This window comes from Peromyscus eremicus, chromosome 6 (assembly GCF_949786415.1).
Source record: "Peromyscus eremicus chromosome 6, PerEre_H2_v1, whole genome shotgun sequence".
In the NCBI taxonomy this organism is placed as follows: Eukaryota; Metazoa; Chordata; class Mammalia; order Rodentia; family Cricetidae; genus Peromyscus; species Peromyscus eremicus.
Genome location: NC_081421.1, coordinates 35,399,790 through 35,422,339, shown reverse-complemented (window position 1 = coordinate 35,422,339; position 22,550 = coordinate 35,399,790). Strand labels below are relative to the sequence as shown.

The 22,550-nt window shown below is 44.3% G+C and overlaps 1 protein-coding gene and 1 long non-coding RNA gene across 2 annotated transcripts in view; one reads left to right on the top strand and one right to left on the bottom strand.

Annotated features, from left to right (window-relative positions):
• Positions 1-1,324: 1,324 nt before the first annotated feature.
• On the bottom strand, positions 1,325-7,134 carry LOC131912405 (uncharacterized). The gene is made up of 3 exons (XR_009379623.1): positions 6,628-7,134; positions 2,239-2,402; positions 1,325-1,537 (listed from the first exon to the last, which is right to left on the bottom strand). It is a non-coding gene; the product is annotated as an uncharacterized LOC131912405 (long non-coding RNA).
• Positions 7,135-7,203: 69 nt separating this feature from the next.
• Positions 7,204-22,550, top strand: part of Erich6 (glutamate rich 6) — a 32,449-nt gene continuing 17,102 nt past the window's right edge. Inside the window, exons 1-8 of the mRNA XM_059265096.1 lie at positions 7,204-7,284; positions 7,510-7,927; positions 8,501-8,558; positions 14,509-14,600; positions 16,304-16,366; positions 16,647-16,702; positions 16,798-16,914; positions 19,662-19,754. Of these exons, the coding sequence (XP_059121079.1) occupies positions 7,204-7,284; positions 7,510-7,927; positions 8,501-8,558; positions 14,509-14,600; positions 16,304-16,366; positions 16,647-16,702; positions 16,798-16,914; positions 19,662-19,754 (978 nt within the window). The remainder of the gene's footprint in view (positions 7,285-7,509; positions 7,928-8,500; positions 8,559-14,508; positions 14,601-16,303; positions 16,367-16,646; positions 16,703-16,797; positions 16,915-19,661; positions 19,755-22,550) is intronic.

The window sequence follows — 22,550 nt, the reverse complement described above, 5'->3', positions numbered from 1 at the left end:
GATTGTAACACTGCAGCAAGCTACCCTTGGGTGCCAGGGCCTGTTGCACCATCAGGACTTAGATCAAAGAATGGAATTCAGCTGACATGGCATACACATCTGTAATCCCAGCACTCAGAAGAATGGGGTGCAAGGGTTGTGAGTTCAATACCAGCTTTACTCACATAGTGAGACTCTGTCTTAAGAAAAATCAATGGAAACCTAAATTATTTGCATCAAAAGAGTGAAAATAAAAGCTATAACCAGAAAACAGTATGAATCTGTTCATATTATGCTATCTAGAGTCTGTGCCCTAAAATCATCCCACACATAACATTCCCCTGATGCATAAAGAGTTACTGGTCCTTCATTAAATTGCTCTTTTGCTGGAAACTTGGGATAGTGGATGGTCAACATGGCAGAGTCTACTGGGCAAGAGCTTGTGACCATAAGGCCACCACTTCCTTCTTGTCTATAAATACACTCAGGTGACAAACACATCACCACAGCTATTAAATCTCTTCTCTTCACCCTGTTGCTTATGTTTCTTATTACTGGGAAGTTGTTTAACAAGACATGTATGTAGCTGGAGAGTTTTCTCTCTGGGTTCCACCAAGCCCCAGCAGTCCAACAGCCCACTTATAAAATAAACACACAGACGCTTATATTATTTAAACTTTTTGGCCTAATGGCTCAGGCTTCTAGCTATCTAGTTCTTACATCTTAAATTAATCCATTTCTATAAATCTATACCTTGCCATGTGGCTTGTGGCTTACCTGCATCTTCACATGCTGCTTGTCATGGTGGTGGCTGGCAGTGTCTCCCTCCACCTTCCTATTCTCTCAATTCTCCTCTCTGTTAGTCCTGCCTATACTTCCTGCCTGGCTACTGGCCAATCAGTGTTTTATTTATTGACCAATCAGAGCAACACATTTGACATACAGACCATCCCACAGCACACATACATGTGAAGTCTCCATACTTTTGTTGTCTTCTGACTGTGACAACCAAAACCAAATTGAAAATTCTGTTTACTGTGCTAGGGTCTGACCTAGGTTCTTGCACACAGCTCTAACTCCTAATGTGGCTATACTATTTCTGAGGAAATTGTTGCTATTAAATGATGTCTTAATTATAGGGCTCTGGTCTGATAAGATTACCTCTTACAAGCCGGGCGGTGGTGGTGCACATCTTTAATCCCAGCACTCGGGAGGCAGAGCCAGGCAGATCTCTGTGAGTTCGAGGTCAACCTGGTCTACAGAGCAAGATCCAGGACAGGCACCAAAACTACACAGAGAAACCCTGCCTCAAAAAAAAAAAAAAAAAAAAAAAAACCTTTCACAGTCTCTCAGCCTCTAAAACCAGGAGAAAAAAAAAAGGTTCTTTAAGTCCCTTAGTTTATAGTAGTCTGTGGTAGCAGCCTGGGCAGATAATAGCGTCCACCTGCTTGGTGTTCAACCTGCTGTGACTTCCTGGGCAGTTCTTCTCTTTCCATGGTTAGGGGTCTGCAATGAGTCTTAAAGCGGCTAAGGTCAGGAGTCAGCAGGACAGGGCCCTCTAGAGGAGAAATTCAAAAAATAAAAGAGGGTGATACGGTGAAGCCTTAGGGGGTTCCTATGAGGTGACATTTGAGTTAGGTCTGAGTGAGAAGGAACCAGCTGTTCAAAGTAGTGAGGGATGATGAGCCAGCACAAGAGCCCCTACGATGGACATGAGCTTGGCTCCCCGGCTTCCTGTGGCTGCTTTTAACAGGTTGCCCCACATAAAATATTAAGGGCAACCTCAGTGTCTTACAATAGCACGCACTGATTGTCGCACAGATGGAGCTAATGATGTGTCTCCTGCTTTAACCCCTTCCAGAATGTAAGGCTCACAAGTGAAGGGCCTTATCCATCACATTCCTGTCGTATCCTCAGAGCCTAAAGCATAAGACTGAATATTTGTTGACTAATTCTCTAACCGCATGCAAAGCATAATGAAATTTCATGGTACTTATACTTGACTAGATTAATAAGATAGATGAGTGTATTTATAAGGTCATGTTCAGTGGGGGAAAGGCAAGATATAAACTCCATGTAAACATAAGGAGAAAAATTACAGCGAGAAAATATCTGCAAATGTTAGCATTGGCTTCAGGACAGCCGTGAGTGGGTTTCTTTTTTAGTTCCCACCCCCTCCCATGCATTCCCCATTTTTTTCTGTAATGGACATCTTTTCCCTTTGTTATAGCTGGAGCTCTGGATTGTAAATAATCCTACCAGGCGATATCAGGTGATGGTCAACTCCTTCCTGAGTACCGCTTCCCATTTGGGAGCCTCATCAAGCTCCGAGACCGTTTCTGGTGCAGCCATCTCTCAGGTCTTCTCTCCCGCCCCTCCAGGGGTGCTCAGTGAGCCCTGCTGTCCTCCACTGTCAGTCACTTCTAGGGAAAAGTAATTCCTGCTCATAACTCTGCACCCATCTCCTCCACAGACATTGTTCTCAGCCACAGTACTGACAACATGCTGATGTAGTAACTGCCATGTGGCCCTCTTTCAGTGAAAGGACTTGTGAGTGACAGCAGAAATCTTGTTTTGCTGTTTCCCCAAAGTTGGGAACAGTACCAGCGGTGTAACACTCAAAAAGTATTTTTAAGTGAACAAAATACAACTCAGTGATCTTAGTCCATGAATGAGTACAACATCCTGCAAGAGAAGAGGAGGAGAAAGGCTGATCCTGAAGTCATTCGCCTCAGCTATTTCTTCTCGATTGCAGAGACAGCCAAAGACAACAGAGTTAGGCTTTCAGATCCAAAGCACTGAAGCCATAGAGGTGATGAATCTGGGCGTGACATTAGAACTAGAGACAAGATACAACTCCAGGAACAGAAAGCAAATGGATGTAGAGAGTCAGAAAGTGGAAGAGGACTGATTCCTCTCCCTATCAACCCTCCCAAGCAGTATCCAACATCATAGCAAGAACAAAGACACAGCCCACGTCACTGCTCACCAAGAGGCAGATGTGGCCTTTCAGAATTCACCTTCTGAATGGGGCTGGTGGGAAACAGAGGACCTGACATTTACAGCTATGCCCTTCTTAGTCTAGCACAGCCAGGCACACTCTTCATTGGCTGTGGGCAAGGCTGTGGTCCTTTAACATCCTCTTCCACCGTGAATCAGAGCAATGCTTAACAGCAACATCAACAAACAAGAGAAAATATTCTGAAGAAATGAGCTCTCTTTATGAACGGCTAGAAAATATCTATGAAACGCCTCGCAAAAGCCCAGACATCAGGCACAAGAAACCCCCTTTCCACTAGTCAGAGGAGTCCAAGTGACTTCCCAAACAATATAGGCCATTGGTGTTGCCTCTCAGAGGTTGGGAATAAGTCACTAGAGACACTATCTACTTCAGACACAGCTCTGGGGACCCCAGCTGGATCTGACTTGAAAGCCTCCTCTCTGAGGACTAGCTCTCATAGTACTGAAAGATGCTATACAAGCTTCCAAGCAAGAAAGCCCCCAGTAGTCCTACCCAGCTGTAATGCCCATGAAGCATACCAAGATGAGCACAGCATGATAACCCTAAGGGTATAATAGTTTCATTCATTTCTTCATGGTAACCAATAGTTCTCTAACTGGACTTAAGGCCTGATCATAACTGGTACTGGAAAACTTGCTAACTACTTGGGGCTAGTGAAGTCATGGATCTTAGAGAATAATCTATTACTGACAGTTTATTAAGCCAGCATAATTACTAATCCTTATTAGTATAATTCTAAATACGTATCCTTATACCCACAGGTAAGTGAGTTTTCACCCTTTCTCTTTACAACAGACAGAGGTCATTACAGAAAACTACAACTGGTCAAAAAGAAGATAACAAGCGATTATAGGGTGCCCATCACCCAAAGGATACATCCACAGCACAACTCCTGCACCTAAGGCTCAGGAACATGGCAGAAGATGGGGCAGAAAGATCATAAAAGCCAGGACCAGGAAATCACTGCAAGAATGCATCTCATAAAAACGACAAGGGAGGGCTGGAGAGATGGCTCAGCGGTTAAGAGCACTGACTGCTCTTCCAGAGGTCCTGAGTTCAATTCCCAGCAACCACATGGTGGCTCACAACCACCTGTAATGAGATCTGGTGCCCTCTTCTGGCCTGCAGGGACACATGCGGGCAGAATACTGTATACATAATAAATAAATAAATCTTAAAAAAAAAAAAAAAAAAAAAAAAAAAAAAAAAAAAAACACCACGACAAGGGAGCTACACCCAGGATACCTCAACAACGTGGAAATGTCTACAGTATTCTGCACACCAATATGAAATTTGAATTGTACAGAAATTGAAGTCTTGCCTTTCTCAAAGTAAGGGTATCATGGCAGTACATAGAAGGGAAAACAAACCGCACAAGACAACAGAGGAAACACCTACATAATACTGCATATTTGTGGCAGGAAAAATGTGGGTTCTTAAAATACATATGGGTGCTCCTCAGAAGCTCTCAAGACATGATTTTATAGATTGTAGAAGTTATCCGTATTTTCTGAACAGATTTAAATGACCTAAAACAAAATAAATAAAACACAGGGTCAATTTTCCATAAGAAAAGTAAAAGAGTAGCTAAGTAGAAAGGTACTGACTGATTTTCCTGTTCACACATCAAGGAATGGAGGCTTGATTACCTCAATCATGGAGTTTGTTACACCTCCAGTCTCAGATCCTGGAGTGGGAGAGTGCTAAGTGATCCCTTGTCAGAGTGACAGACAGTGACACCTAGGGAAACAAGACCCTGATCTCTGGAAGGGGAGTCCCTAAAGGAGGCTGAACGTATCCAAAGAGGAATATTCTTTTTTTTTCCCCCTGGAGCTGATGACCGAATGCAAGGCCTTGTGCTTGCTAGGCAAGCGCTCCACCACTGAGCTAAATCCCCAACCCCAGAATATTCTTTACATGTAGCTTGCTGTGTAACTGGGGACATGTGGCAGTCACAGGAGCCATCCAGAGGCAGGTGGTCTTGACTAAGAATCCCCACCCTGACCCTCATTTCTCCCCACAGTTTGACTGTCCTCTGAGATCTCTAAAGTCACGAGCACAGCTGTGTCCTTTACACATGTCACTTCTCTACATAGAGGGCCAGCTGAATGTGAGGAGCTGAAACCACTTATAACACCAGAGTGCTCTCACTGGAGTTGAAGTTCAGTTGTAGGGTGCATACCCCAGGCCCTGGGCTCATCCCTTGCACCCATTCCCAAAGTTTTAAAATTGTCTGCCAAGGACTTTTTCTTCTTCTTTTTTTTTTTTAAAAAAAGATTTATTTATTTATCATATGTACAGTGTTCTACCTGCATGTATCCCTGCAGGCCAGAAGAGGGCACCAGATCTCACTATAGATGGTTGTGAGCCACCATGTGGTTGCTGGGAATTGAACTCAGGACCTCTGAAAGAACAGCCAGTGCTCTTAACCTCTGAGCCATCTCTCCAGCCCTGACTTTTTCTTCTTAAATTCCATTTATCTTACTTACTCCCCCACCTCCCCAGGTCCCTTGGCTGGAGTGCCTTCCCGCCCTGGACCCGCTGTGGTGCTCTTCATGTCCCTGTCCACCCAATTGGACCCTTCTCCAAAGCCACCCAAACATCTGGACTGCCTCACCAGCCTGTGACAAGTGTTCCATTGGCCTTCAAGACCTCCATTTCTTATATATATAAAAAATACTCTGTGCTGTTTCTTTCTGCCCTGTCCCCTGGAGTGTTGGACAATTTGTGCCTCCCACTCCCCTGTCTAAATCCTAATGCCAGCTCTCTTGCTGGACCCTGCCAGGTAGTTAGGTACTTTTTCCGGCTACTTAGGCGGTCTTCTTCTGCCTACTGTCCTGGCCCTGCATCCAACAGAGACCTGGCTCCGATTAGTGCTTAATAGATATAGTCTTCAATTAACAGCCCTAAAACATTGCTCAGTGAACCAACACACCTAACTTCTCATGCACTTGAGAGCCTTAATAGCAAGCCCCTTGCCATGAAACACTCTGTCTAGAACCCCATAACCCACCGCTAGACCTCAATGTTACGACAAGCGAGACAAGCGAGACCATGTGTTCTTCTGTTGGACAGAAATTATCTACAGGAACAAAACACTAGAGAAGGGCGACTCTGGCAGTATGATAAAGTGAGACAAAGCGGGCCACTTCAGTTTGTCTAAATGAAAATAAAAGTTAAGGCCACTGTGCCATCACATAATTCACATCTCGGGGTTGTCCTGACTTCTAACAGAAACACTTCCTTGGATGGTCTTCCAAACCACTTGAAGGAAGTCTGTCTTCTGAGAGGACCCCCCACCCCTCCGCAAAGACGTTATGCTGCAGCTCAACCCAGTTCCTCTACCTTCCTTCATTTGTGTTCCCAGTAGTCTTCGGATGAAATCTGGTCATAGTTACAGGCCACTATTCTATATTCAACAGCCACAAATATCTTAAAGGCATCATTGTTCCCAGCTTCCACCCACAAATAGGCTGGCAGAGGTCAAGTGACCTAGCAGAAATCATGCAGTGACTTGTAGGCCTGACCCTGAGCATCTAATGAACAAGTCAACCAGATACCCACTATACTATCCTGGATACCTTTTTGAGTATGTGAAAATATTTTACAAAAAAAATTTAAGGTACCATGAATTGAAAACAAAGCCCCAGAAGGCAAGAGGTTGTCTGTGGTGGCCAGATATCTCAGGTGTTTTCTACTTTGAAGACAAAAGGATGGAACAAGCAATAGAGAAACCAGGGCTAGAGTGACCCAACATATCTCAGCCGCAAAATATATAAGTGAAAAAACTCTCACTAAACAATACAAGGCAATATTCTCATAAGTCAAGTCGGCAAACTACTGACCAAAGGATGATGTCTAATATTGCAAACAGCTTTACTGGAATTTCCAATAGGCATCTTTCTACTAAAAATCAAACCGCACAGCTCCCTCCATGCCAAGTGGCATGGTGGGTGTCCATCTCCAGATGCCACTTCCTCTTTAAAAGGTGGGAAGGGCGGGCTCCGAGGAAAGGGAGGCTGCTTCTCTGTTGTCTGGGAGGGGCTGCTGCTGAAAGGAGCTGGCCGGGGTCCTGCCTGGGCTCCCCACCCCCGACCAGCGGCGCGCAAAAGGGATCCTGCGGCTTTAAACCCCAAGGGTCGGCGGTTGCCCCGAGAGACAGACGCTCAACAGCAGCGCGCGCTCCCCGACGGCCGGCAGACATGCCTCGGTGTCGCAGCGTGATGGAACCCACGAAGGACAGCCCGAAGGAGCCGGAGGAGGCTTTGATAAGGGAAGAGGATGTGGAGGAAGAAGAGAAGCAAGAGGAGGTGGAGGCGGAGGCGGAGGCGGAGGCGGAGGCGCAGGCGGAGGCGGAGGCGGAGGCGGAGGCGGAGGAGGCAGAGGAGGAGACCAAGGCGGAGGCAGAGGAGGAGACCAAGGCGGAGGCAGAGGAGGAGACCAAGGCGGAGGCAGAGGAGGAGGAGGCAGAGGCGGAGGCAGAGGAGGAGGAGACAGAGGCGGAGGAGGAGACCGAGGCAGAAGAAGAGACCAAGGCGGAGGCGGCGGAGGCGGAGGAGGCGGCAGAGGCGGAGGCTGAGGGGGTGGAGGGGGCGCAGGGGGCGCAGGGGGCGCAGGGGGCGCAGGGAGAGCAGGGAGAGCCTGGAGAGCAGCGGAGGGAGGAGGTGGCGGCGAGCCAGCAGCAGGACAATTTCGACCCGTTCGCGGAGCTCTTGGACGATGGCGACCTCTGGAAGACCATGGACTTCAGTGAAGGCCTTTTCGACGATGACTTGGAGCTATTTCGTCCCCGCCTAACTAGCGTGGTCACCCCCAGCCTGAGCCCCACGACCCCGACCAGCGAGCTGTCCAGCCCCACGTGGAGCGAGGAGGAGCTGCAGCCCGACGAGGGCTCTCCTGCTTCTAGCAAAGCCTCGTCCCATAAAAGTAGCTTTGGGCTTCTCTTCCCTGGGGTAGGGGTGGAGGGGGGCTGGCCTGGGGGCGGCCGGTGCACTCCTCCCTCTGCTGCCCTCTGCACACACACTATTCAGTCTCGGCTCCTGGTGTAGGATATAGGGAATCGCTTAGTAAAAGTTGGAAGTTGGGGTCACTCCGGGGCACTAGTGTCTGCAGGGTACTGGGCGACTTACTGAAACAGTTCTGCAGTTACACACAGCTCTCTCCCATGCATCGAACTTATTTAAAAGATAGGCACCACTGTCTTATTTAAAAAGGGAAGCAGAACATTTAAAACAGACTTACCAAACTCTCGCAGTTCGCATTTTACTGTGGGTATGTCTTTACTGTTGGGGAAAGGGTGGTGTCCTTATGCATTCTAGGATATTTTGTTTACCAGCATCTCTGGCCTTTTCTACCCCTGATTATGTAAATAAATCATAGGCACATCCCTGTGACAACCAGACTCTCTTTAGCCCTCACCAAATGTTCCCTGGGGACAAAATTTCCCTTAGAGAACCCGTGGCATGGAGTGGCTAAATAGTTTAATGTTTCATTCGACAGCTTATCCTAAAATATTTCAAACATTTAAGAAAGACTTGTCTGAAGTGACTGTAGATAGGTAAGAAAATGTTTTCAATTATCATATTTCTTGAAGCAGATAATGTTTACCCTTTTAGATTTGTTATGAATAACACAAGGCACGTACAACTTAACTTACTCAAAAAGTTTTGTTATTTTTGTTTTTTCACAAGCATGTTAGTACATGCTGTAATCCCAACATTCCAGAGTCTGAGGCAAGAGGATCGCAAGTTCGAGCCCACTCTGGCTTACACAGCATAAAACAAACAAACAAAACTTAACAAACAAGAACTCCTACATTAGTAGGCACTTTGTAAGAGATAAAGATGAAGTTCCTATCTTCATCTTATTACCCAGCTGTAAGTATGTGTGCCTGCTTATCAATAGGATACAAAGTAGGTATAGACCATGCAGGCAATAGTAAGTGCTGGGGCTGGAGGATGGCTCAGCAGTTAAGGGAATGTACTGAGGTGGGGTTCCAGCACCCACTTGGGGCATTTCACAACTGCTTGTAACTCCAGCTCCAGGCTCCAGCATCTCTAATTTCAACAGGCACATGCACTCACATGCACATACCCCCCGCCCCCAACACACACACAATCGACACAGAATGCTTATGGTTTTTATCCATTTTATTCAAATTTCTAATGAAATGTGTGGTCTAAAACATTAGAGTATACAAACATATAAAACTGAACATCTCCACACCATCTCTGACCCACCAGACACAGTTAACATGTTAGCAGTCCTGGTTTTCCTTCTATTACGTGCATGTGCACATGTGGGGAAGTACATGTGTTCCCATGTGTCTATGTTAATACATAGGCCAATGATCACCTAAGGTATCATCTTGAGGTGTTGCCCACCTTTTGTTCTTTGAGACAGTGTCTCTCGTTGTTAGATTAACTGGCCAGCAAGCCCCAGGGACCCCACTGGTCTTTGCCTCCCCATTTGTAGGATTACAAATGTTAAGTGCCATGCCCACCTTTTATACATGTGTTCTGGGGGTGGAAATAACAGCCTGTGTTTGCAAGGCAAGCATTTTACCAATTAAGCTACCTCTCCACCCCTTCAATTAGCTTCCTCTCCAGTTTTTTGGTTTTGTTTGTTTGTTTTGTTTTTGGTATTTATATTACTTTTAATTCCCTAGGATTTAGAACAGTAAAGAATTTAAACCTCTACTTTTTTATTTAATCAGCATTAATATTGGCTTATAAAAAATTAATACTATATCCACTGTTGCTTTCTTCTATTTCTTCTCATCTAGTTTTCTAATTAACAAATTACAACAACGAGAAAGAATAGATCACATTACACATTCCTATGAAATCATATTACTTTGCAATTTTATAATATATGTATTGTTTTGTTAGTTACAATTGACCATTAGTACTTTACAGTTTGGTTTTTAGAAAATTGAAAACAAAACAAAAAGAACAAAAACAAAAAAAGTCCTCGATTGGATTCATGGACAAGAACGTGAAATCTGATGTTAGCAAAACTTGTTGCCTAAAAAGTAACATTTCCTCGAAAAAACAAAAACAAAAAAAAAAAAGTAAGATTCCCACTCAAGTGTGTCCAGTTGCCCTCACTTTTTCTGGGCCGTGTCCACGGCCACATTCCCTGGATTCCCAGTTTTCCGTCTTTTACTCCTTTCTCTTTGCTGAGGGAATTCTTTAGGTAATATTTTTCACGTAGTTCTCATCATGAGTGCTCAGATTTCCAAGCTCTTGGCTGCCTGGAAATGCCTCCATGTTGCCATCAAGCTTTATTAGTAATACAACTTAGCATACCAGAGCATGTTCGAAGCATTGTCCTTCAGGGCTCTGAAGACTGCCTCACTGCCTCAAGACCCAGGATTAGTGATCAGTCTGCCTCCCACACCTCATCCTCACCTTTGTCTCCCTCCTTCCTTCGGGATTCTCCATCATTCTTCCCTCCCTTTCACATTTTCAGTATCTTCACGATGTTTGATGTTTGAGTGCTGGTGTACAGCCTGTGTACGGACATTTTTATTCTGTGGCTCATGACTGTAATTCTGAGAACCAGTTACTGTGTTTGGAACACTTTCTGACTGTTCTTTATTGTCTCTGAAGGACTTGGACTCAATGATATAGTAATACGTAATGTTAATGTACTTTTATTCTTTTTTGTTGTTGTTATCTGTCTTTTCTGTTAGTATTTTTAAGTAACTGGCAGTCCTTAGTTATCCATTTGCATTTATAAAGGAATGGCTGGTGGGCAGCTAAAATGGGATCTTCCAGCACGGAGTACCTCACTTTGCTAAAGTGGGAGGGGTTACAGGGACCCTGAGCACGGAGGGGAGCACGGCACAGCCAACTTCTGTGGTCCCACCGTTATTCAAGTGAAGAGAAGGATGCAGTACTGTCTGGTTAAAGTTCTTTATGGTGGAATGATCTGTCCGTCTGTCTTCTTCCCTCCCTCCTGCCTCTCTCCCCTGTCTCTCTTTCCTTCCTTCCTTCCTTCCTTCCTTCCTTCCTTCCTTCCTTCCTTCCTTCCTTCCTTCTTTCTCAAGCTTTTTGCATCAGTAACTGTGTTCTCTGCCCTGTTTCTCATCCAGAAAGAAAACTGCCCAGGCAATATGACCACTTGTCAACAACAATATCAGCAAGCTCTTCTTTACCCTGCTTTAGAAATAAGACTACTGGGGCTAGAGAGAGACGGCCTAGTGGTTAAAAGCACTTGATGCTCCTGCAGGAGACCAAAGTTCAGTTCCCAGTACCCACACAGTCCCTAACAAACATCTGTGACTCCAGCCAGTTCCTGGTCTCCAAATGGCACCACAGGCATACATGCAGGCAAATCACTCATACATGAAAAATTAACATAAAATTTCCCTAAAGAAAGAAGGAAAACCGCTGCCAGTTGCCTCGAAGGAGAGCAAGGAGCCTTCCTGGCTGGCTGTTCCAGGGTCATTCCTTGACTTACTATGATGATATCCACCATTCTCTCCGTTCTGTTTGGTTGCATGAAGATCGGAGTTTCTCAGAAATTCCCTTTTGGAAAAGCTTTCTCTTGTTTTGAACCTCTGTGTCCTCTGCTCTGATCTTCCTTTGACCTACAGTCACATTTCCTTCTCTCAAGGAGGTATATACTTATATACCAATGAGCGCACATTTTTAGAGCGGGATGTTTAAAGTCTGCTTTTTTGGTAAGATCAGCGAAAGGAAAGGAAAGAGGACGCTGTGCTGAGCTGCCATGTGTCCTGGTTTTCAGCCATGTGATTTCAAGTCCATGGGAAGTGCTCTTTTCCAGACAAGATCCTGTGTCTCACATATCTAAGATGTTTTAAAAACTAAACCCACACACAAACTTCAAAGTATTCTTTCCTGAATTTGGTGAGATTATGGATGATGTTTTTCTTTTAATGCCCTAAAAATGCAATCCACATCAGTTCAACTTCTATTTTCAATGCCTTACTGCTATTCTCATGGAAATGGTGCAAACTTCAGAAGGTGGATTGTGGTAGTTTGAGTGAGAATGCCCCCCACTTCCATAGGCTCACATGTTTGAATGCTTCGTCATCAGGGAGTGGAACTGTTTGAGAAAGATTAGAAGGATTAGGAGGTGTGGCCTAGATGTGGCTTTGCTGAAGGAAGTGTGTCAGTGGAGATGGGCTTTGAGATTTCAGAAGTCCTTGTCAGGCCCAATCTCTCTCTCTCTCTCTCTCTCTCTCTCTCTCTCTCTCTCTCTCTCTCTCTCTCTCTCTCTCTCTCTCTCTCTCTCTCTCTCTCTCTCTCTCTCTCTCCCTCTCCCTCTCCCCCTCTCTCCCTCTCTCCCTTTCTCTCCCTGAAGATCAGGATGTAAAGCTCTCAGCCACTGCTCAAGTGCCATGTGTGCCAACTTCCCACCATGATGATCATGGTGTAACCCTCTAAAACTATAAGCCAGCCCCCAATTAGATGATTTCTTTTGTAAGAGTTGCCTTGGTCATGGTGTCTCTTCACAGCAATGGAACAATAAGACACAGATGGAAATGACAAACAAGTTTGGGACCTCCCTGACTTCTGTAGCTGTCCCTTTGTTGCCATGGGCCCCCATTCCCTTGCCCATGAAAAGGAAATACTAAGGCTTGGATTAGCCTTTGTGAGGGTAATCAAAACATCCCAGGCAAAGCAGGATTCATTCCTACCAAGTATGCTCTGCCCAAAGTGAATTCTTTGGCCATCCTCATTTATCTTCTACCTAAAGATTCCATAAACAGTCTTTGGTGGAAGATTCAGGAAGGCAAGGCCACTTCAGTGATGGATGGATTCATTTTCGTTAGCTTCTGCACGGAGACACAGTAAATGTCGAGGGATTTCCCTCTCACGTGGCTTCCCTGGTAGTCCCTGAAGCTCGTCTCTCAGGAAGGTTAGATAAACAGCATTGCCTCAGAGGCTTGCCCAAGTGGCCCCCACAGAGGAGTTCTTTGCCTATTCCAGGACACAGTCCCTTCAGAACTGAAAAACAAAAGCACTTTACTGATGCAATGTGCCAGGGAACTAAGTGTCACAAAGGCAGGAGAAGATGCAGTTGGACTGTCGTGAAAAAGTAACACTGCTAAACTGACTAGCTGAAACAAAGGTTGTTTGATCATTTCAGAAGATACAATCATTTCATTAAAATGCAAAGAAGCAAGAGATATTGAAAAGCAATGTTTACTTGTTACCACTAGAGTTATCAAATTCCTACTTCCCTATCATGTCAGTGATTACTCAAATAACTGATTAAACTACTCAGAGAAGGATAAAGTTGCTTAATTACAATGCATTTGCCTTAACATCAGCACTTTTTAGAAAGTTCGTATAATTACTTAGCATTCAGGAGGCAAAGGCAGGCAAATCTCTAAGCTCAAGGCCAGTCTGGTCTATAGAGCAAGTTCCAGGACAGCCAGGCTACACAGAGAAACCCTGTCTTGAAAAACAAACAAACAAACAAACAAACAAAAAGTTTGTATAATTTGTGTGTGCACACATGTGTGTGTGCAGTATGTGTATGCATGTTTGTGTGCAGGTGCAGTCAATCCTCCATGAGTGTGTGGAGGCCAGATGTATCTTCCTGTATTGCTTTCCACTTAGTTTTTTCTGAGACAGTCTCTCACTGAAGTGGGAGTTCACCATTGTGGCTAGACTGTCTGTCCAGCAAACCCAGCCCAGTATTAATTTTAAACTAAATAAAACAAACACTTTATGGGAACTTAAATTCATGTAAATGTTTAAATGTGCACATCATTAGCACAAGCGATAAGTATTCTGCATACATGCAAACACAGTGCTAGTAAAGCCCTACAAGGAAAAGATGGTGTTAGAAAGCTCTCGGATCTAGAAAGCGTCTGGTTTGAGCTGGGCTTACTCAGGCTGTGTTCACCTACAGCAGACTCTTTCTTACCTTCACAGCTGCTGTGAAGCAAATGCAGGCAGTCTCCTGCAGCTGCCTATGAGTCTGTACTTCTCACTTCCTCAGAGAATGTTTAACATGCACTGTATGCACCGAGGAGTGACAGGTCACATCCTGTGTGATGGACACTCACTGAAAGGCCAAACCACCCCAATGTCTCTGATGGGAATCAGAGACAACCAGTCTACACTATGGTCTACTTTTCCACATCAACAGCTTGTCCTGGGGCCTCCCCTTTACCACTCAACCTCGCGGGCCTGAATTCTCTTTAGAACCCCCACCATGCCTGTCTGTCTATGGCATTAAATAACTCCTAATAAAACTCTTACCCAAAAGGTCAGTCCTCCTCACTATCCCTCATGGACCTCAAATCTGAGGACTTTCAGGAAGGAAGACTTTCCAAAGAATTGATTTGATTCACAGGTCATGTTTAACGTTACTGAAAATACAGGAATGGAAGAAAATATTTCAAAGAAAACATCAGAACTTTCTATGGGCATATGTTATTCAACTAAAAATATACTATATAGAGTAGATTTGTTAACAATCATATAATTATACTCAAACTAACATTGTGATCTAAATTTCAGAACTATGTACCCAAGTTTGTATGAAAGAGTTCAGATATCAGTACAAACAGAAGAAAGTTGGCTTCAACAAATTTCTGCTCAGAAGCAACCACGTGAGTAGTTCAGTTCCTTAGCTTTTGCTGGGGGGTTGGATTGCAAGTTGGAAATTGAAGCCTTGTGGAAGGGCAGTAGAGCTGATGTTGAATCCAGGAGTATAAATAAACATTGAGATGTTGGGAAATTTGTCAATCTCATCAAGCCTTAGTCACTTTATCTCTTAGCAAAATTAGTAGTGACACAGGAATGCTGATCATCAAGATGAGTTTAAATATTTAACATCATTGGTACATCGTATTCGATAAGTGGCAGTGTTTTTATTCATTAAGAAATAATCTGCCGCCGGGCGGTGGTGGCGCACGCCTTTAATCCCAGCACTCGGGAGGCAGAGCCAGACGGATCTCTGTGAGTTCGAGGCCAGCCTGGACTACCAAGTGAGTTCCAGGAAAGGCGCAAAGCTACACAGAGAAACCCTGTCTCGAAAAACAAAAAAAAAAAAACAAAAAAAAAAAAAAAAAGAAATAATCTGCCATTAAGACAAGTATGGTGGTGCTTACCTTTAATCTCAGTACTCACAAAGCAGAGGCAAGCAGATCTTTGTGAGTTCAAGGCCAGCCAAAGATATACAGTGAAACCCTGTCTTGAAAGAAAGAGAAAGAGAGAGTCCCATTCTATTTCTGATATATATATACTTACATTTATTATAGAAATGACATATGCACTCTTTTAAAAACCTTTCAAACCATCAATAAATAATATTTAAGCTGTGGTTTAGAGTGTATAGAGACTATGGAAAGGGTGCCTATCTAGAATGCAAAAGGCCATGGGTTCAATCCCCAGTACTACAAGAAAAAAATTAAATATTTAACTTACTCAGTATAAGTTTTTAGAAGAAATCATGGGGGAGGGAAGGGTTTGTTTCAGGAACTCAAGGGGAAGCCATGGGGGAATGCTGCTTGCTCACTCATGCTTAGCTAGCTTTCTTATCATAGCCCGGGACAGCCTGGCCAAGGAATGGAGCCACCCACAGTGGCTGGCCCATCTACCTCAGTTAACCATCAAGACAACCCTCCACAGACATGCTGTGGTGGTTTGAATGAGAATGGCCCCCATGGGCTCCTACATTGAATCCTTGGTCCCCAGATGGTAGGGAGGTGTGGCCTTGTTGGAGGAGGTGTGTCACTGGAGATGGGCTTTGGGGTTTCAAAAGCTCCTACCATTTCCAGTTAGCTCTCTCTGGCTCCTGCTTTTGAATAAGGATGTAAACTCTCAGCTAATGTGCCAGCACCATGACTGCCTGCCTGCTTCTACGCTCCCTGCCATGATGGTCATGGACTCAGTTTCTGAAACTGTAAGCCCCCAATAAATTCTTTTTTTCCATAAGTTGCCTTGAACATGGCGTCTTTAGCACAGCAATAAAAAAGTAAGACACATGTCCACAAGTGAATCTGACCTATGTAATCCCTCAGTTGATTTCTCTGGTGACTCTAGACTATGTCAGGTTGGTAGTTAAAGCTAACTAGGACGCCAACAAAGTGGCACAGGTGTGTGAAAAGTTGGGTGTCATTATCTTCCTAAAGAGTAGACCCTATGTGTGTCTCTATTTAATCACTGTTTAGGAAAGGGGAAGACATTTGAAAATGAAACAAACACAGGCACTTATTTTTCTATGATATATTTTCTTTCTATTTAACTTGTTTCTCCTTTTCCAAGATTGAGGATAAATACATGTATACTTTTTGTATTGTTTTGTTTTTAGAAAAAGTACCATCCCTTGAAACAAAGGTGGTACAACCAGAAACTCCGGCTGCTAAGTTAAGAGGTAAATGGATGTTTGTTTTCATCCCTTTTTTCTGGAAAAGACAAATTGTCAGTAAGGAACCAACCTGACTTGCACAGTGTTGAGAATGTATACAGGCAAACAGTGCAAATGAAGGACTTGGGCTACGTGTGTGTGTGTGTGTGTGTGTGTGTGTGTGTGTGTGTGTTTGAGTATGGTGAGTTATGAGGTCAGGATGGGGGAGAATCTCTGGACTAGAGGAAAACAGAACACACAGCACAATGGTTACAATTTCCCATCTGAATCTATCCTTTCTCTTCAGGAAAGTGGGTAATTAATCCTGAAGAGCGCAAACTAAGTATTTTATTTGAGACAGAGGTAAGAGCTATTTATCATAATAACCAATGCATTGTTCTTATTGTAAAGTGACTTATTCAATCTTTAATGTTTTTCTCTCTCTTCTTAATATTTAGTTTAATGAAGAATTTGTAAAATTGTTTGAATCTCATCTAAGAACATTACCCAGCATTGGGCCGCCGCCCATTCTATCATATAGAAAAGAACTTCCCTATCCGGATATTAACATCGAGGTGACTTCAATTCATATGTTTTATTATTTCTGTAAAGGGCTATATGGGGACTCACAGTGATTGGTACAATAGATATGAATATACCTTAAAAGAATCAAAGCAAAAGGTCCCTGTTCTTGGAAAAGCACTTGGGGTGGTTTCCTAAGACTTTTTTTGGTTTTTCGAGACAGGGTTTCTCCGTGTAGCTTTGCGCCTTTCCTGGAACTCACTTGGTAGCCCAGGCTGGCCTCAAACTCACAGAGATCCGCCTGGCTCTGCCTCCCGAGTGCTGGGATTAAAGGCGTGCACCACCACCGCCCGGCGGTTTCCTTAGTCTTAATAACTGAGTGCTGTAGAACAAAAGAACCTCTGCCCTGTGGTTCCGGGGGCTAGAAGTCTGGATCCGGATGTCAACAGGGCCACCACTGTAGTGAGTCTCTTTCTTCACTCTTCTCTGCTTTAAGTATTGGAGGGCAATATGTGGCCATCATTGGCTGGTAGTTGCACCCTGCCACTCTCTGCCTCAGTGTTCACTGGCTTCTTGTTGGGTCCCTAAGTCCAAAGGTCCTTCTCTACTGACAATACCAATAATACTAGATTAAGGTCTGTTCCAATAACCTTATTCTAACTTGGTGACCTTCATACAGACCAAACAGAGTGATATACCCAGGTGCCAGAAGTTAGACGTTCAACATATCTTCTAGGAAGACACAATTCAACCAATGATAATGCGCACAAAGCAAATACAGGTGAACCTTTGCCATGTTTAATGACATTAAGGGACCAGTTAATGCCTGTGTTTGAAAAGCTAGATAAAGGTTTCATTAGTAGTTCCAGTGAGCCAGGGCACCACCTTCCACATCAGAGTGCTGGTGGAATGGCTGGTAGAATGACCATTCCCAAACCTAGATAGAATATGATGACCGCGTGAAGAGAACACACATTTCTGAATCCCTGTGACGGCTTCTTCTGGAATATACTAGGTGATGTTTTGTGCATGGTAAGGAGACCCCAGTAGTGCCCCAGTATCACAGCACATATGCAGGACTGATGAGACCCTGTGTGAATGCACTGAATGGCAGCTCAATGCCATCATGCACAGCAGTTGAACTGTGTGGTACTCACAAAGGGCAACGCATTAAACACCATGCAACATGTCACCAACAACTATTTGCTGAGCTGTCTGGAAACCTGAAAGTCACTCTATCGACTCTTCAGACTGGACTTTTTACCTGAACAGAGCACTTTCCTTCCTCTGAGTCGGAAGGGCTTACATCCAGAGAAGTCTCTTGAGCTAGTGGGGTTATGGTCTCCCTCTGACTTGCAGAGATGGGCTTGACCATAAGAAAGGCCTTGTGGCTTCTTCTCCAGGGAGATGTCCTGACCTGGGCAAGGCTGGATCCTCTGGCTCTGGAGGCAGACATTGCAGGTAGCATTAACATTAGTTCTATTCAGGAGTAGTAGCAGCTGGCGTATCTAACCCTCCTCTCCATACCCTCCTCATGTGAAGATTCCAGTGCCACTCGTGGTCTTTCAAAGAATCTCCATTTTGCTTCATTCTCAGGCGAAGGAACAAAAGAATCATGAGCCAAGGGATGTACTACCAAATCTCTTGAATAGAAAGAGTCATCATTTCATAATGGCCCTGGACTTTTTACCTACATCTCTTCCTAGAGGATTTTTCTGAGACTCAGCTACTTACCTGGCCAGGATCCCCTGTGATCATAGGTGTAACAAATTACTAACATGTCCTTAGTTCAGGAACCCCTCAGGGAATTACCGAAGCCACCCTGACTTCAGTTGTGTCTGTTTCCAGTCACCTGCTTCTTGCCTTCCTGGATTGCCCTGTAGAGTTCAGAACTCCAAGCAGGGGTCCCCCTGAAGCACAGACTCTGGTTGATTGTAAAAGTTGGCAATTGTACATGATGAATATGAGCCCTCCCTGCTAGAAATGCTGTTTCAGAAGGCTGTGGAATCTTTAGGAGGTGGAGCCTTGCTGGAGGAAATGGGTCACTAGGAGTGGGTCTTGTGGGTCATATAGACTGTCCCATTCAGGCCCTAGATCTCTGCTTCCTAACTGCTAAGGTGATGTAACCAGCCACTTCACATTCCTGTGGCCACAGCCATAAGCTACTACTACCACCACACCCTCACTGCCATGATAGACTGTCCTCTAAGCCAGGAGCCAGAAGAAACTCCTTTGTTTAAATGGTTTCTATCAGGTATTCTTTCTCAGAGACATAAAAGTAGCGAACACCAGTGCAGTAATGCAAGGCTTCTTCTTACTAGTACTTACAGGAAAAGTCGACATATCCAAACACCCAAGACTGTTTTGTAACTACCTGTAGCTACAAACTATATATTTCTGTCCCTTCCAGAGGACTCTGAGGTCATCATTTCTGCAGCTTTCTTCTTACACTTGCACAGCTCCAAGGCTCTTAGCTCTGCTCTTCTGAATTGTACCAGAAAGCAGCATTCAAAATGCATCTCGGGCTCCTTATTCCCTTCTAGCCCTTGAGTGGAAGTGATGTCACATGCTGGACTATACAGATCTTGCTGGCTTGATCCTGTCAGCTAGAAGATCTCAGACCCTTAAAAGTTCCCCACCCAGTACTTCTGTGGCAAGTGTTCTCAGATAAATTGGCACGTCCCCATTGCCTTTGTTGTCCTACTAGACGTTGTCCACTGTCCACAACCAGTTCCACCTGAGCTGCTGGGCCTTGGGGCACTTCTTCACTTTCTTTCTCTTTCTCTCCCTCTCTCTGAAGGACGAAGAAGAGCTAGCACTCAAGTGTGAATTTTGTGGAAGTGATCTACAATCGTTCCCTTCCGATGCGGACATTTACTCTGGACAAAAACGTGTAAGTTAGTTCTAAATAGGGTTTGACCAAGGAACTTGTGTTATTGTTTAAAATATGTAGTATTTCCTCCTGCTTCTTTCCCTTATATAATTTTTCTTAAGGATTGTGTGTTAGCTATCAAGGAAATGCCAATCACGATCACATTCACTAGGACAGCTATAATTTAAGATTGATAATAATGTGTTGATAAAGCTGCAAAGAAGCTAACATTATGGCTAGCCTAGTGTTATGGGACACACATGTCATTCCAGAACTCAGGAGATGGAAATAAGAAGGTTGAAGCTTTGAGGCCAGGTTGGTATACATAAGGCCCTGGAGGAGGGTGAGATAAAGGGAGGGAGGGGAGAGAGGAACTGCCAACAAACTGTCAGTCCCATGGTCATTCAAGAACTTTCACAAAAGAGATGAGGGATAGGTTTTCTGTCCCCTGATAACAGGTTTCTTCACTCACACAGTAAGTCAGATCAAGCTGAATTGAAAAAGTGTAACAACAGGTTTATTTGAGCAAGGCAACTCCTGGTTGGTGCTCCAGTCCCAGAGAGACTGGAGAGGCTCAAGAAGCCGCACGCCGAGCTAAAGCACAGAGATTATAAAGCCTGCAGGTGAGGGGTGATGATGTGTCCGCCACAAGCTGGGTTTGTGCCCAAGTACAGTCGAAAGCTAGAATGCTTAGGTAGGGACTTGGGCAGCTGGCGGCAACAGGGGAGGAAGTAGCCCAGGAAGTCACCAGGAATGCAGAACTGGCACCTTTTCTTTGTTGGAGATTCTCTGGGAGGGCAGGGTTTGGAGGGAGAGAGGCAGAAATGGGACTTTCTGGATCATGCAGGGGTGAGCTGGAGGTTCCAACCAAACATCCCGACCTCTGTGGGTATATGAGCGCCTGTTCAAATTTGGCTACTTCCTGTTGGCATGGGACGATGTGGGGAGCGGGGAGTTGGGAGTTGGTGGGTTTGTGCTCAGTGGGAGGTATGGGTGAAGAAGCATTCAATTAACTGTCTCCCTAGAGACCTCATAAATCTGTTCCTGGAAGAAGCAAGAAGGCAAGTTGCTAGGAGTAAAAACCAGATTATTACCACTTGTCTTACGAAAGGAGCTAGCCATGGGAAGAGTGAAGATTGCCAGAAAGAATGGAACGGAGATGTGCCCTGGTTGTATTGGCAAAGTTCTTCAGACAGTTTGTAGAATGACCCAATAATAGTTTCCACCAGGCCAGATTCCTTGATACAGTAGCAGTGCTCTTTCCCCAGGAACATGCAGGTGTCTGACAAACAGCTGGAGCAGATTTACACCTTGGTGTCATCGCAAAAGCTATAGTTCTGGGTTAAAAGGCATGAACATTTTTCCTATGTGTAGAGAGCCTGGTTTTAGCCAGATGAGACACACCTTTAAGTCTATACTTAGAAGACAAGCAGAGGAAATTTAAAATCTTGAACTTGATGACTGAGTAGTAAGCAGTCAGTGCTCTATCAGTTCATCAGAACTCCATTTATCAGCGCTGAAACTCTGAACCTCTGAACATCCAGTGTAGTAATAGCATAGAAAGGGGACAGAAGTCCAAAACATCTTTATATACCCTACATAATTTACTTATACCCTTACATCTTGCATTTATACATCTTCTTTTTTTTTTTTTTTTAGCTGAGGATCGAACCCAGGGCCTTGCACTTGCTAGGCAAGCGCTCTACCACTGAGCTAAATCCCCAACCCTGCATTTATACATCTTAAATCATTTTCTGTGTTCCTTTAGTGAAAAGTTACATCTGAAACCTGTTTGTCCTTTGCTATGAAGGCTATGAACAAGGCAAGCCTGTCGGTATTTTTTAACAAAAAGCTTAACTAATGAACTACCAAGGTGGCTGTAGCCTTTCAGGGGAGGGGACTGCTAAGTTGGTGAAGCTATCACTAGTTGTCAAACACCATCAAATCTGAGAAGGATAAATTTTACCTGAGTTAACAGAAGTGCAGACCAAGCAGCTTCAAATCTATTAAAAATGACAGGGACTTACTGGCTACCTAGACAGCTACCCCAGGGTCCTCCGTGGGTGGTCACCGGGAACAGAGATCCCAGGGCAGTATCAGTCTTCGGCTGCCAGACCCAGAAGACCTGACAGACTTTCCATTGGAGTAGAAACCTGGGAAGACCAGTCTACCTTGTCTAGGCAAAGCAGGACAATTAATTCCCCAGTGTCCTGGATGTCCACAGTCTGGACAGGGCCTTGACAGCAGCTGAAGTGAAAGGCAGTTTTTTCTGCCCTGTAGCTGGCTTTGTCACATTTAAAGCAAGCTCCAGGTGGAGGTTTTTCTGCACCCATCCATTTTCACCCACCAAAAAAAAAAAAAACAACAAACAAACCAACCAAACAAACAAACAAACAAACAAAAACAAAACTGCCTTTCATCTCAACTGTAAAACTAACATTTTCTTTTAAAGATGTTTAAGATCTCTCAACTGTGTGATCTGGTAATACCCAACTAAAGTACCTTATTATTTCAAGAATGAAGAGACACAGAGCACTACCATAATTTGTAGAAGAAAAACCAAGTTTCATCAGTGTAAACAATTCAGTGTCTCTAAAATCAGTACCAAGTAGATTACTCTTACGTTGCAAAATCTGGGTGCCAAAAAGATACGTCACTGTTTATGAATGCATAGAGGTACAGCTGTAATACCCCATTAAGCCAACACTGTTTTATATCCTATCTTTCATAAACCTCATTTTCAGGACAGGACAGGAATTCTCATACAAAAATCCATCCTAATCCAAAATATCTTGGAGATGTGTTGTCTCCCTGGTA